The 15,602-nt window shown below is 35.1% G+C and overlaps 2 protein-coding genes across 2 annotated transcripts; one reads left to right on the forward strand and one right to left on the reverse strand.

Annotated features, from left to right (window-relative positions):
• Positions 1-674: 674 nt before the first annotated feature.
• On the forward strand, positions 675-6,956 carry LOC107932311 (disease resistance protein RPV1). Its single transcript, XM_041090566.1, has 7 exons — positions 675-1,196; positions 2,498-3,641; positions 3,747-4,097; positions 4,179-5,057; positions 5,141-5,588; positions 6,122-6,252; positions 6,333-6,956. The coding sequence occupies exons 1-7, from the start codon at positions 721-723 to the stop codon at positions 6,876-6,878; spliced, it is 3,975 nt and encodes a 1,324-aa protein (XP_040946500.1). The 5' UTR covers positions 675-720; the 3' UTR covers positions 6,879-6,956.
• A 7,408-nt stretch (positions 6,957-14,364) lies between these two features.
• LOC107932314 (uncharacterized) lies at positions 14,365-14,790 on the reverse strand. The gene has a single exon (XM_016864286.1). It carries the CDS (start codon positions 14,788-14,790, stop codon positions 14,365-14,367), a length of 426 nt encoding a protein of 141 aa, XP_016719775.1.
• Positions 14,791-15,602: the final 812 nt, after the last annotated feature.

Below are 15,602 nucleotides of genomic sequence, written 5' to 3' on the forward strand. Positions count from 1 at the left end.
ATAGGTATTAAAATTGTATTTTTATTATACTGAATTGAGATGTTTAATGTGACATCTCTATTTGATCTGTTGTGGTCGTAATTTAATTATTGAGAGTTATTCACTAAGGTATTAGCTGATAAAAGTATTATGGAGGCTCTAATATTGAGAGTCAAATTGTTTTTAATCCTTTTAATTTAAAAAAACGTAAATTAGTCTATGTACATTAGATAAAAGAGTAAATTGATTATTTCTATTAAAATGATTCATCATTTTTTTTGGTTAAAAACTAATATGGTTGGCGAAATAACCAGATAATTTACCTCATATTAATTACATGGATTAATTTTTTTAACAAAAGAACTAATTTACTTTTTAATCTGACTTATAAAGATTAATATACTATTTTTTAGAAAACACAAAGTACAGTCTGACTTATAATACTTTTACTGATATTAGGTTGAAGATGCTGCTTACGTGTTGTTTATATTACGTGTTGAATACATTGTATTTGTCAAGCAAAATTAATAATATAAAATAAGTCTCCCAAGTTGGTAGATTTGGAAAAAAGGAACATGGTCGACATGAATTTCTTCGGTGGAAGGATTGACCCACCATAGATTGGGAACTGCCACTTGACTGCTACTAATATCTGCTTTTCCATCCGTATATGTATATATATATATATGCCGGAACCTTGTTATTACACAAAAATACAGGACGACTTCATTTTCTTCTTCAATGGCAGTGTCAGAAATCTCGCGATGTAGTTATCATGTATTCTTGAGTTTTAGAGGTGAAGATACGCGCAAAAGTTTCACGGATCATCTTTATACAGCTTTGGTGCACTTAGGAATTCAAACATTTAGAGATGATGAGGAAATCGAGAGAGGGAATAACATAAAAGATGAAATTGAAAAAGCAATACTACACCACTCCAAAATTTCTATCGTTGTTTTCTCAAAGAATTATGCTGCATCCACATGGTGTCTTAACGAACTTGTAATGATATTGGAGCACAAGAAATCCTCTAAACACATTGTGTTGCCAGTTTTCTATGATATGGATCCGAGTCAAGTCAAGAACCAGACGGGAAGTTATGCAGAAGCATTTACCCAACATGAACAAAACTTGGAGTCCGAAACCATCATGGTACAAAGATGGAGGAATGCTTTAAAAGAAGTTGCGGATATAGGAGGCATGGTTCTACAAGACAGGTACGTTATACACATAATCAAGTTCCATATGATTACTTCAATCCATTTCATTAAGACTTGATAGAATAGAAAATATTGTTAGGTAGCGTTTGGAAATTAAAATGGTTACTTCAATCTATTTTAAAGGGTTAATTATAACTCAGATTTTAAATTATTTCTCAAATATTAACATGTTTTAATTGAGTCATTAAAATATTAGTATTGTATGAATAAGGTCTTTCTATCAAACAAGTCATCAGTTTAAGCATTAAATGTTAGCTCGAATCCGATGTGGGATGTTTTTAAAACACATAGATCAAATTTTAAATACGTTAATTTGCACCTATCACATGAACAACTTGGATTTGACGAGTTGAAAACAAAAAGAAATAGCCTCTTGAATTTAATGACACTATCTGTGGTTTTCAAAGATGTCATTGTTGGTAATGCAAAAAAATATTTTGAATTGTGAAAAATCCTCTAACTGTTGCAGAAAATATTTTTAGAATATTTTCAGTTAGGAAAACCCATTGCTATTTTTGGAAACTAAAATTGTTATTTTATCATTTTGCCCATCAAAAAAATAGTATAAATAGGAGGCCATTCTCCCACCTAACACAATAAGAGAAAAACAACTTCTCTATGTTCTCTAAATTCTAGTGTTCTGCAAAATTACATGAGAGAGAAATTCTGTCTAAGAGATTAGGTTTTAAGCGGGACTGTTTGTGACTCCTTTAATCTTTCTTGGGAACTGAACTTTTTTGTTGGGAATAGTAATGTCAATCGTGTTCCACCTTCTTTATTCGGGTGTACGAATATTGGAGTATTGTGTTGGGGGGTAAAGTCCACTACACGATTACACTGGTCAGGGCAAATTTACCTCTAATGTAGTGGTTCTTCCACGGCACAGTGATTCTTATTTTATTTACATTTAGTTTGGTCTCTTGTAACAATTCTAATATCCAAGATATTCGTGTAATAGGTCTACACATATTCAAAATATTACAATGAATAAAAAATAAATATATAAATTCATATAAATAACATGAATTTATTAAACTTTCGCAAAGAGAAAGTTGAATAAAAAATATAAATTTATGTAAATAACATTAATTTTTATGTTGCTTTATTTGATTTGTTTTGATTTTAAATGTAATAATTCTACCATATATGTTGAAATGTTGCATTAGTTTCTTATTTTTACTTGAACATATAATCTCATAAAAACAATCAAAATATATGCAAGAAAAGAGAAAATACATTAGTAACTTTTACTTAATTTCCAAGATTTTACCATTGAGTTGTATTTTTTAAATTTGCAGGCATGAATCACAATTCATTCAAGATATTGTTAAAGAAGTTCAAAATAAACTTCATCTTATTTCTTTGTATGTCCCTCCTTATTTAGTTGGAATAGATCCTCTCATGACACAAATTAATCAATGGTTAGAACATGATGAAGCAAATAAAGTTGGCATTGCAACGATTTGTGGCATTGGAGGCATTGGGAAGACAACCATTGCCAAAGTTGTTTACAATCAAAACATCCCGAGGTTTGAAAGTTATAGTTTCCTTGCTGATGTTAGAGAAACAAGTCAAGATTGCAATGGTTTAGTTCGTTTGCAAAGACAACTTATTTCAGATATCCTTAAAGGAAAATCACATAAAATATACAATATTGATAATGGAATTAACAAGATCAAAGAAATTGTATGTTGTAGAAGAGTTCTTCTTGTTCTTGATGATGTTGATGAATTGGAAAAAATAAGAAAATTAATGGGAACTCAAATTCCTTTTCATCCGGGAAGTAAAATCATCATAACTAGTAGAAACCGATGCCTATTGAATGCACATTTTATAAGCCAAATGTTTGATTTGGAAGCATCAACTAGTTGTGGAGGCTTAAGCAAGCTATTTGAAGTAAAAGAATTAACTTCAAATGAATCGATGCAACTTTTTAATTGGTATGCTTTTGGTCATAATTCTGTGCCTGAAAGTTCAATGGCATATGCAAGAAGTTTAGTGAAACACTGTGGTGGGCTTCCGTTAGCTCTTCAAGTTTTGGGCTCTTCATTATCTAGCAAAAGTGTGAGTTCTTGGAAAAGTGCATTGGAGAAATTGGAAGAAATCCCTGACAGCAAAATTCAAGAGATTCTAAGAATAAGCTATGATTCTTTGGAAGACGATCATGACAAAAATTTATTCCTCGACATAGTTTGCTTATTCATTGGCAAGGATAGAGATTACACGACTACAATTCTAGATGGTTGTGATTACTATACAACAATTGGAATTGAAAATCTAGTAGGCAGGTCTCTCTTAATCATTAATGAAAAAAACAAGCTAATGATGCACCAAATGATTAGAGATATGGGACGAGAAATTATTCGTCAAGAATCTTCTGATATTGGGAGACGAAGCAGATTGTGGCATAAGAACGCGTTTGATGTAATAAGAGAAAAAATTGTAAGAAACATCATTTGACTCAACTTTTTTCTTGTGTGCATGTAAACTACTTTTTTTTTTTATCAAATTTCTTTTTATTGTTTACAAAAAAATTTTCTGATGCAGGGTTCCAGAACAGTTAAGTGCCTCACAATTGACCTAAAAGGATTGCTGGAAGACAAGGCTAAAAGGACAAATACAACTCTACATTTTCCAAAGCATTCCAAAAGTCAGTTTCTCATGGCAAATGATGTTGATATGGAAACTCAAGCATTTGCAAAGATGAAGAGACTTAAACTGCTTCAACTGGATTATGTAAGACTTAAAGGAGACTTCAAAGACTTTCCCAAAAGATTAAGATGGTTACGTTGGCATGGGTTTTGTATGCAATCTTTTCCGGTGGATTTTGATATCAATGAACTAGTTGTTCTCGACATGCGCAACAGTAAACTTAAACAAGTTTGGAAGGATACAGAGGTATGATATATACTAATATTCCTTCTTTTTGTGTGTGTGAGAAACAATGATATATAAATGAAGGGTTTTCCTTTTTTGCAGTGCCTCCCAAATTTAAAGATCCTTAATCTCAACCATTCACATAGCCTTCTTAAAACCCCAAGCTTTTCAGGACTCCCTAGCCTTGAGAAGTTGATGCTCAAAGATTGCATAAATTTGGTGGAAGTTGATCAATCCATTGGTGAGCTAAAGATGCTTACTTTCTTGAACCTTAAAGATTGCACAAGTCTTAGGAAACTTCCAAGGACAATTGGTTCATTAATATCACTTGCAGAGCTTATTTTATCTGGTTGTTCAAGACTTGATGATGTCCCCAGGGAGTTGCATAATATGAAATCATTGAAGGTGCTTAATTTAGATGAAACTTCCATATGTCAAACAAGATTGGGATTGCATTGGCTCTTACCGAAAAGAAGTAAAGAATTGGGTTTCTCTTGGGCATCTCTACCGTGCTCTTTGGTAAAGTTAAACCTTGAAAGTTGCAAATTATCTGATGATGTTATGCCCAATGATCTTTATAACTTAGCTTCATTGAAATCCTTAAATTTAAGTAGAAACCCAATTCGTTACCTTCCCGAAAGCATAAAAAAACTTACAAAACTTGATGAACTTCTACTGACTTCTTGCACTGAACTCCAAAAGATTCCAAAGCTTCCAGTCTTGCCCAATGTTTTTGAGTTCTTGACAGTATCTCCATTTAAAGGATATTGGGCAATTCTTCCATGCTTCTTTTCTTCCACACGATGTGTTATTTTTGGATGTGAAAAATTGACTGAGGTTGAAGATCTATTCAAGTTGGAACCAATTGAAAACTTTGAAGCAGAAGAGATTAGAAGATTATTCAACGTAGATTCCATTAAAAGAAATCGACTGCAACTTTATAGCTACCTAACAGACAGCATAATGCTAGCTACCCCACAGGTCCAGTAGTTCTCCAACTTAAATTTTAAATCTATTTTTTCTCTTATACTACTTAATCATCTAACTTGTTTTTTTTGGATCAGGTCTTGCAGGAATGTGGTATAACAAGCACATTTGTTATAGGAAGTGAAGTTCCGATTGTGTTTAAGCATCGCACTAACGAGCACCGAATCTCTTTTTCTTTGCCAACACCATCTCATCCAGATGAAAAGATCCATCGGTTCAGCTTATGCATTGTTTTCTCTTTAGCTAGTGATCAAATATTGGAGTTTCTACCAAGTGTCCACATTTTCAATGAGACCAAAAGGATCATGCAGAGATATCGCTCAAGTTTCATGGGAATCCCTGAGACTAACGATAACACAATGTTGTGGTTGATCCATTGGCCAGTAACGGATTGTGAGTTTGAAGGTGGTGACCTTGTGAGTTGCATGGTAGTGCCTATTCATCTCAGCATAAGAAAATTTGGCGTTACTTATGAATCACAACACAACGTTAGAAATAAATATGGCTTTTCACACTTATCTACAGGTATGACTATGACTTGAAGTGATTATGTTGATGGAATATTACCCCATGCACTATTAACACTTATCTAAACTAAAGATATATCCTTATTGAAATAATAAATTTTTTTTGACAAAGGAAATAATAAATTATATGAATATTTAATGTGTTTTCAATGACAAGATTATATATTAGTGAATACATCCTATTATTTTTTTTAATGTTTCATTTTAGATGTCAATAACAAAGGATTAAGAAATGATAAATGTTGCAATTGGGATCTAATTAAAATAATTTAATTGTTTGATAAATGATTCATCCTATTATTTGTTTACAAGTCTTATAATACATTTTAGTGATAATAATATTAGTATTTTGATTTTTTTTTCATATAATATTGAGGGTCACACGGTTTGAATTTGTATCAAATAAGTATATGACAAAAGTTTTAATCAGTAACCTATTCAAGTTAAGACTACTATTTTAATATTCTAATAGGTATATCATGTTGATGATCACTAGAATTGATAAATAACACATTATTGTACATATTTTAGGAGATGAAGTTGCCACAAGAAATATGATGATGGACCTAACTAAAGACTTACTCAGTTTGGAATCTTATGGAAATGTTAAAGTGCAACTTTGCAGTTATATAGAAGAATCAAAAGTGGTTGCTTCCCCACAGGTTCCCTTTACAAGTTTCAACTTTTAAAAAATATTTATATACTATTCTTTAAAATCTTATTCTATAACCCAATGCTACATGTATTATACGATTACGGCATAATTACAACATTTGATCCATTGCCATTTGATTACAATGGCCACTATTTTGGCCATCAAGCTGGCAAGACTGAGGTTTCTATATCAGTCCCCCCAAACTCTAGTCGAAAGATAAGTTGCTTCTTAAATTCGATTATCATTTTTTCTGCCAAGAATGATAAAACGTATGGATTTTTACCATGCCTTGAAATTGTGAACGAGACTAAAGGTACACAGTGGACCTACTCCAAACATTTCATGGGAATTCCTGAAACCAAGAATACCTTATACTGGACGACTTGTTGGAACTTTAGGGGTGATGAACTAGAAGCTGGTGATCGTATTAGTCTGCGGGTTCTTTCAAATTTATCTGTACTAGAATTTGGGATTGACCTTGTATATGATTATGAGCTAGATGGCAACCCAAATTTTTTCAGTCAGTTGCCATGGATGAGTAAATGTTTTACGTATCTTTTCGGGACTTTTGTTCTTATTTCATCACAATCCCAAAAAAACTTGTATAGGTTGCAAAGTTTAGTCAAATGCTGATTATTGTAGGAAATTGAATGGAGCAAATGAATATTTTGGTTTAGTCATTGCCGCCTTGGCTTGGCTGATTTCATCTTATATTTAATCTCTAATTCTTTTATGTATGCTATCGATATTGATTTTTGCTCAAGTTCTCCAATGAAGCACCTTGTTCTTGGTAATTTAACTTGTGCTTTTAACCAGATGTCGTGGAGTTATTTTTAACTATTATTAGGCTAAATCGTTAGAGAAAATGGTGATTTCTATTTATGTTTCTAATATTCACGCTTGTTTTCATTGGAAGGGACTCTGGAAAATCTCTAAGTACCATGGCAAAGTGTTGGACGTGTTTATTCCTAACAATAGGTATTGAAAAGGTCTATCTTTTGGTTTTGTAAGATTTGCAAGAATTATGGATGCTAAGAGGGCGACTAGTACTAGACTTAATTGATTTTGTATATATGGAAGTAAAGTGAATGTGAACTTAGCTCGCTTTCAGGGAAGAGTGGTGTACTAAAAGAAAGTTGAAAATGGTAAGCTAGGAGGTGATGATCGTAGAGATGAATTAGGAGGAGAAAACGAGAACAAGCATTTTTGGGAGATGAATTGATTACTATTTGTGGAACACTAATTCCTATAACTACACATGCTTGTTCATAATAGTTATCTTAAACTATCGAACAAATATCAAGTGGATGTTCTGGTTTAAATATATAATTTGTTGGAACAATGACAGCAGCAAACATCAAAACAAAGTTGCAACTCAGTGTTTGCAAGACTGAAGCAAGAAGAATCGAGGCAAAGCAAAGCAAAAATTTGGTCAAAAATCAAAATACTCAGCAATGTTGTGACTGAACATACATAATTTTTCATTCAACTTGAAATATATAAAAGAGTTACATTGTACATTGACAGTTACCTAATGTATTTAACTGCCCCAACTAATACAAACCTAATCACTAGCCAAAAAATAATCAAACATAGCTGACCAATCAGCCATTACATCAAAAGATCTTGTCACTAACTTAAGTTTAACTAGCATTACAAACAAACTAAAGTTGAACTGAACCAAATTACATCAAAACAAAGCAGCAAAGTTGGTTGCTTCATTCGGTTCAAAAACCATTCGTGCGCACCAAGCAAAACGAGCTGAGCTCGATAGCTGCTGGTCTCGACAGTAGCAAGCTTTTGGCTCCATGTTGCATTGCAGTCCAGCTTTCAACACTTCTTCTTGGACTGTATGCAACACATTCCAATTGCACTTCTCAAAGATTCAAATCGAGCAGCCCCTAAGGGCTTGGTCATTATTTCAGCCAATTGTGCTCCTGAGCTGCAATGCACAAGGCTGACTTCCTTTGCTTGTTCAGCCTCTCTAACAAAATGCAATTTGATCTTAAAATGCTTAGTCTTGCCATGGAACACAGGGTTCTTGGCTATTGCAATTGCAGACTGATTGTCCACCCAGATTTCAGTTGCTTCATCTTGAGTTTCATTAAGGTCATAAAGCAGCTTTCTTAGCCAAATGGCCTGATTAACTGCTCCTGCTGCAGCAATGTACTCTGCTTCAGCTGTGGACTGAGCAACAGTTTGTTGCTTCTTAGAACTCCAGCAAAACATGCCCGATCCAAGTGTGAAGAAGTATCCAGAGGTACTCTTCATGTCATCGAGAGATCCTGCCCAGTCGCTGTCAGAGTAGCCTTCTAGTTTCAGTTGGTTCTGACTTTCAAACATTACACCAAAACTAGCAGTGCCCTTGATGTATCTAAGGATCCTCTTTGCTGCCTTCAAATGTGCCTCATTGCAACAATGCATAAATCTCGATAACAGGCTGACACCAAACATGATATCTGGCCTGGTTGCTGTTAGATACAACAGACAACCAACTAGGCTTCGATAGTGCCTCTCATCAACCCTCTGCTGATCACCACTGCTAGTCAGCTTTTCTCCTTGAGCCATAGGTGTGCTGTCTGCTTTACAGTTATGCATGCAAAATTTGTCTAGAATCTTCAAAGCAAATGAGTGTTGGCTGATGAAGATACCTCGATCAGATTGGTGCACTTCCATGCCAAGGAAGTAAGTCATGATCCCCAAATCTGTCATCTCAAACACTTGCTGCATTTGGACCTTGAACTGATCAATGAGCTCGATTTTGCTCCCTGTCACAAGCAAATCATCCACATACAAGGAGACTATCAGCAAGGTTTCATGTTCTGACCTTTTAACATATAGAGTAGGCTCACTAAGGCTCTTTACAAATCCAAGTTTGGTCAGGTAGGCATCAACTCTGTCATACCAGGCCCTTGGTGCCTGTTTCAGGCCATAGAGGGCCTTTCTCAACTTATACACTTTGTCTTCATGTCCAACAACTTCAAAACCTTCAGGTTGCTCGATGAAGATCTCCTCCTTGAGAAAACCATTCAGGAATGCTGATTTGACATCCAATTGGTGAACTCTCCACTGCTTCTGAGCTGCTAAAGCAAACAGCAGCTTAATTGTATCCAGTCTTGCCACTGGAGCAAAAGTTTCTAGGTAGTCAACACCATACTGCTGACTGTAGCCCTTCACCACAAGCCTGGCCTTGTGCTTGTTCAATGAGCCATCAGCATTGTACTTGGCCCGATACACCCATTTAACTCCTATGACCCTCTTGTGTTCTGGTCTGCTCACCAACTCCCAAGTCTGATTTTTGTTGATCATTTCCAACTCAGCTTCCATAGCTTTCATCCAGCTTCTGTTTTTAGCAGCCTCTTCAAAGTCTGAGGGCTCAATCACAGCAACATTGCACCTCTGATAAACATCAACCAAAGTTCTGGTGCCCCTCACTGGTATATCATCGACAACATCATTACTTGGTCATTCTTCTGCAGGTTCAGCAACCAAGTCTAACTGGTCCAATTCAGGCAAGTCAGCCACAACACCATTCCAATTCCACACCTTTTCCTCATCAAACTTAACATCCCTGCTGATTAAAACCTTCTTTGCTGTAGGATCATACACTCTATAGCCCTTCTTGTTGCTGCTGTAGCCAACAAAGATTCCTGGAGTTGCTCTGCTCTCAAGCTTGGTCCTTTTCTCTACTGGAATAAGTGCATAACATACACAGCCAAACACTTTTAAGTGTGTTACCACAGGTTTGACTCCATGCCAAGCCTCAAAAGGAGTCTTATCCTTGACTGCTCTAGTTGGCAGTCTGTTGAGCAGATACACTGAGGTGTTGACTGCCTCAGCCCAAAACTGACTTGGAAGCTTGCCTTGAAACAAGAGGCACCTGGCCATGTTCAGTAGAGTCCTATTCTTTCTCTCACAGACTCCATTCTGTTGAGGAGTATAGACTGTTGTGAGCTGATGGTGAATCCCAGCACTGTCACAAAGCTTCTGAAATCTCTCAGACACATATTCAGATCCATTATCAGTCCTCAAGGCTCTAATTTTGCAGCCTGACTGATTTTCAGCATAAGCCTTGAATTTGCAGAAGGCTTCAAACACTTCTGACTTTTGCTTCAAGAAGTAGACCCAGCACAACCTTGTTAAATCATCTATAAACAAGGCAAAGTACCTGTTCTCACTGATTGAAGGTGTTCTCATAGGGCCACAAACATCAGAGTGCACCAATTCAAGCTTGTCTTGAGCTCTCCAAGCACTGTCAGTAGGAAAAGGCAGTCTAGCCTGCTTACCAAGCTGACAAACCTCACAAACATTCCCACTAGCTTCAATTTTTGAAATGTCATCAACCAGATTCAACCTATGTAACAGATCGATGGATCTAAAATTTGCATGGCCTAGTCTCCTATGCCACAAGTCAGTACTTTCAACAAGGCTGGTGTATGCCTTTCTTTCTATTTGGCTAACATCCAGCATGAAGCACCTATCAGTCATAGAGACTGTGACTAACTCCAGACCATTCATGTCTTGAACAATACATCAACCATCCTTAAAAACCAATGTATAGCCCTTTTCAACTAATTGGCCTACACTAAGCAAATTCTGGTCTAAGTCAGGTACAAAAAACACATCTGAGATCAGCTTGTTACCTGAACCAGTGCTAATCAACACACTGCCCTTGCCTTTAGCCTCAATCAGCCTACCATCTCCAATTCTAATCTTCGAGTGGAAGCTTCTGTCTAGGCTTTTGAACAGCTTCTCATCTGCTGCCATATGGTGTGAGCAGCCACTGTCTAGTAGCCAATCATTGCTGGCCTTGGTTGTGCCAACAAAACAAGTTGCTGTGAACACTTGCTCCTCCTGAGCTTGAATGTCCTCAGCAGGTCTAGCTTGTTGCAGAGTAGCCTCCCTTGGTTTGCCCTTGCACACCTTCTCCACATGGCCAAACTGTTTGCATTTTCTACACTGAATATCTGGCCTAAACCAACAATACTTTTCTGAATGTGTTGTCTTCTTGCAATGAACACATGGTGGGAACACCCTTTTTGCTTCATCTCTTCCTGACTTGACCCTTCTATTGTGCCAAGGCTTCTTGCCTTTTGCACTCACACTCGAGCCTTCACTGGCTTTAGCCTGGAAAGCAGCTTCAGGATTCTCCTCCTGCCTATTTGCCCTCCTTTGCTCAAGTGCATATAGGGAATTTATCAGCTCAGACAATGAAATGGCTGATAAGTCCCTCGAGTCCTCAAGTGAAGAGATTTTAGACTCAAATTTCTCAGGGAGAGTTGTAATAACCTTTTCAACAACTCTGCTCTCTGTGAAGTCCACTCCCAGGAGCCTAATGCTGTTGACAATGGCCATTATCCTGTCTGAGTACTGCTTGATGGTCTCAGACTCCTTCATCCTCAAATTTTCAAAGTCTCTCCTGAGGTTGATTACTTGCTGTTGCCTTGTCTTATCAGTCCCCATGAACTCCTCCTTCAGCTTCTCCCAAGCCTGCTTAGGTGAGTCACAGGCCATGATGCGAGTAAATATCACATCAGAGACTCCATTTTGCAAGCAGGCCATAGCCTTATGCTTCTTGGCTCACTCCTCAGTATGTTGCCTCATCTGTGCAATGGTGGGATTGGCTCTCAATGGAGGTGGTTCAGCATCATTCTCGATCACACTCCAAAGATCATGTGCCTGGAGATAAGTCTTCATTTTAACTATCCAAATGTGATAGTTTTCTCCAGTGAACACTGGTGGAGGTGGTGGAGTGAAACTCATTCTGCTAAACTGATTTTAAATGCTTCAATCTTACCAAATTTTGAACTTGCTGTTGGTTTTGATTCGAACACAACAGATTGCATACAAAGGCCCCTCAAAGACTCGGGCTCATGATACCATTTGTTGGAACAATGACAGCAGCAAACATCAAAACAAAGTTGCAACTCAGTGTTTGCAAGACTGAAGCAAGAAGAATCGAGGCAAAGCAAAGCAAAAATTTGGTCAAAAATCAAAATACTCAGCAATGTTGTGACTGAACATACATAATTTTTCATTCAACTTGAAATATATAAAAGAGTTACATTGTACATTGACAGTTACCTAATGTATTTAACTGCCCCAACTAATACAAACCTAATCACTAGCCAAAAAATAATCAAACATAGCTGACCAATCAGCCATTACATCAAAAGATCTTGTCACTAACTTAAGTTTAACTAGCATTACAAACAAACTAAAGTTGAACTGAACCAAATTACATCAAAACAAAGCAGCAAAGTTGGTTGCTTCATTCGGTTCAAAAACCATTCGTGCGCACCAAGCAAAACGAGCTGAGCTCGATAGCTGCTGGTCTCGACAGTAGCAAGCTTTTGGCTCCATATTGCATTGCAGTCCAGCTTTCAACATAATTTTCAAGAGAATGTATTCTTACCTCATTCTACCCGTTAGAAGATTTATGTCAAATCCAAATTGTTGTGAGTTGTTAGCCATGATGAAAATCAATTCTGTAATAGTTTAATGGGGTGGAGCTAGAAAATTTTTTGAAGGGAGGCCGAAATAAAATTATATATTTTTATAACAGTAAAAATAAAATTTTATTATTTTAATAGTTTACATATTTATAATTTTTAAAAAATTAAATTAAAAATTTCTCGTTTTCGCTCGAACTGTTTCACTCAACATAATAAATTCATGGGCTAATCGATTTCACGGCATTTAAAGTAGTGAAGACGATGGGATAAGGCTAAGATTGATATGGGATGTGAAAAAGCATGTAAGAGCAGTAGACTATGAAAAGTCGTAATATGTTATAAACATTTCTTACGTTACATTTCAACCACCTCTTTAATTCCACTAGAATACGGTACTACTCGCTCTTGAGTTTAATTATTCGAATAGGGATCATATCTCTTTTATAGTGGAATACTAATTCGTCTTATTACATGGCTTGTTCATAAGAGTTCTCTTAGAATATTGAACAAATATCAATTGGGTGTTTTGGTTTAAATAGTTAATTTTCAAGAGAATATATTCTTACCTCACTCTACCCTCTCGAAGATTTATGTCAAATCCAAACTGATGTGAGTTAATTTTCGAATTTAATTCTAAAGGCAACTGGCAAAGAGCTGTTTAATATTTTTCAACATTCATGAAGGGTTTTTATGTACTTTTATTGAATGGAATAGATTTTTTTTCCTAATAGAGGAACCACGATAAGCATAATGTTTTCCATGATCTATGTACTTCTCAACTAGTTCTTGCAAGGAAAATCATAATAATTTTCCTGTTTGAAATCTTGGAAATCTTTTAAATCAATCGAATTATCTCACTCGAATACTTTATTAATTTTATACTAATTGTTCTTCGCATCAACAAATATTATTCATGACATTGCACCCACTTTCATGCAGAATTATTTTTACCATGCAAGGAATTATCTCCATGAATTACTGTCATGTTTTAGTTTAAGATGAGTAAATTTCGACAAGTAATAACTTTGTTGATGAACATAATATCTATTTTGATGATATAACATGCTTTCTTTTGATTCAAGAAAGACTTTCAATGACTTGAAATTGAACTAGGCGGTAATTCAATTCCCTTTTCCTTCTTGGAAAAGGAATTCCATTTTGACTTTAACTGTGATTTTTAAGTTGTTGTTTTCTTATTGTTAAGTATTTAAAAAATAATCGCATTTTAACTTGCAAACTTAAATCTTAAACTATTATCTTTATGTTTACTTTCTGATGATAATTAACAAAAATATTTGGTTTTAAAATTTTAATACAATCAAATATGAAACACAATTCACATATATGAATAATGATGAAACTTGACGTGATTAAATAAATATTAAATTTTGTTATATTTTTAATAATGAATATAGGTAAAATGGTAATAAATCGGCATTTTAATGTCATTTAAAACGTGTCAAATAAATATTAGATTAGATATTCAATATTAAGAATCAATATATATTAATTGAATTAAACATTATAATTAGTCATGACTGTCGAAATTTAAAATTGTAAAAATTAATATATATTGAATTAAATGATTACCATACATAATCTTATTCAAACCATAATAATGAAAAAAAGAGAGTGTTTAGACAATTTCGATGTATTTGTTTGTTCTATGATCCAACTATGGTAGGTAAGCGTGATGTAGGCTCATCGTACTCCCATCCAGTGGCTTTAATTTGCTCTAATGGAATCGAAAATGAATCAATCCTTTTAACTTCTTCTTCTTCTTCCTCTTCATCATCGGAAATCGACTTTATTTCCAAAAGAAGTTTTGGGTCGATTTTTGAGTTCCAATCAATATCATTGATATACATATCTGCTGCATTACTTGGTAACTTATTTGTGCAAGGAAAATGATGATAATATTCCCAGAATCTATGTTTGGCTTCCTGGAAAGCTTTTAAACCAGCTGAATCATCCCATTCGAATACTTTATCTGTTTTGAACAAATTATTCTTTGATTCAACAAATCTTTTCCATGGCATTGCACCCACTTTTATGCAGAAAATTTTCTCCCATGCAGTAATGGTTCCCATGAATTACCGTTATCATTCAGTTTGGGACGAGTAAATTTCAGACTGTAGTACCTTTCTAGACGATTATGATATCTTCTTTGATAGTATGGCATGATTTCTTGTAATCCAAACAAATAAATGAATTGAAATCACTAATGATTTGAATTTACAGTGAAAAGACTTGTTGGGTTTATATAATCTTATTAGAGTCGGTGGTGACTCAATCCTTTTCCTTGTTGGAAAAGGAATTCTAATTTCAGTTTGACTATGATTTCTATTTTCTAAATATTTGTATAATAAAATTATTAAAAAATAACTATATCTGTATTGATTCGTTTCCCTCTGATTGATACGTTACATCCCTAGCTTCTCTAGAATCCTCATTGACTATCTGATCACTTCACCTATTGGTGTTCCCCCAAGAATGTTTTTTCTCGTTTTCTCCTCCTAATTCATCTCTACGATCATCACCTCCTAGCTTACCGTTTTCAACTTTCTTCCAGTACACCACTTTTCCCTTAAAGCGAGCTAAGTTCACATTTACTTTACTTCCATATATACAGAACCCATTAAGTTTACTAGTTGCCCTCTTATCATCCACAATGCTTGCAAATCTTACTAAACCAAAATGTAGACCTTTTCGATGCCTCTTGTTAGGAATAAACGCGTCCAACACTTTGCCATGGAACTCATAGATTTTCCATGGTCCCTTCCAATGAAAACAAGAAGGAAGATTAGAAACATAAACTGAAATCACCATTTTCTCTAAGGATTTAACCTAGTAATAGTTAACAATAACTCCACGGCATCTGATTAAAAGCACAAGTTAATTC

Source organism: Gossypium hirsutum, chromosome D03, assembly GCF_007990345.1.
Source record: "Gossypium hirsutum isolate 1008001.06 chromosome D03, Gossypium_hirsutum_v2.1, whole genome shotgun sequence".
Lineage (NCBI taxonomy): Eukaryota > Viridiplantae > Streptophyta > Magnoliopsida > Malvales > Malvaceae > Gossypium > Gossypium hirsutum.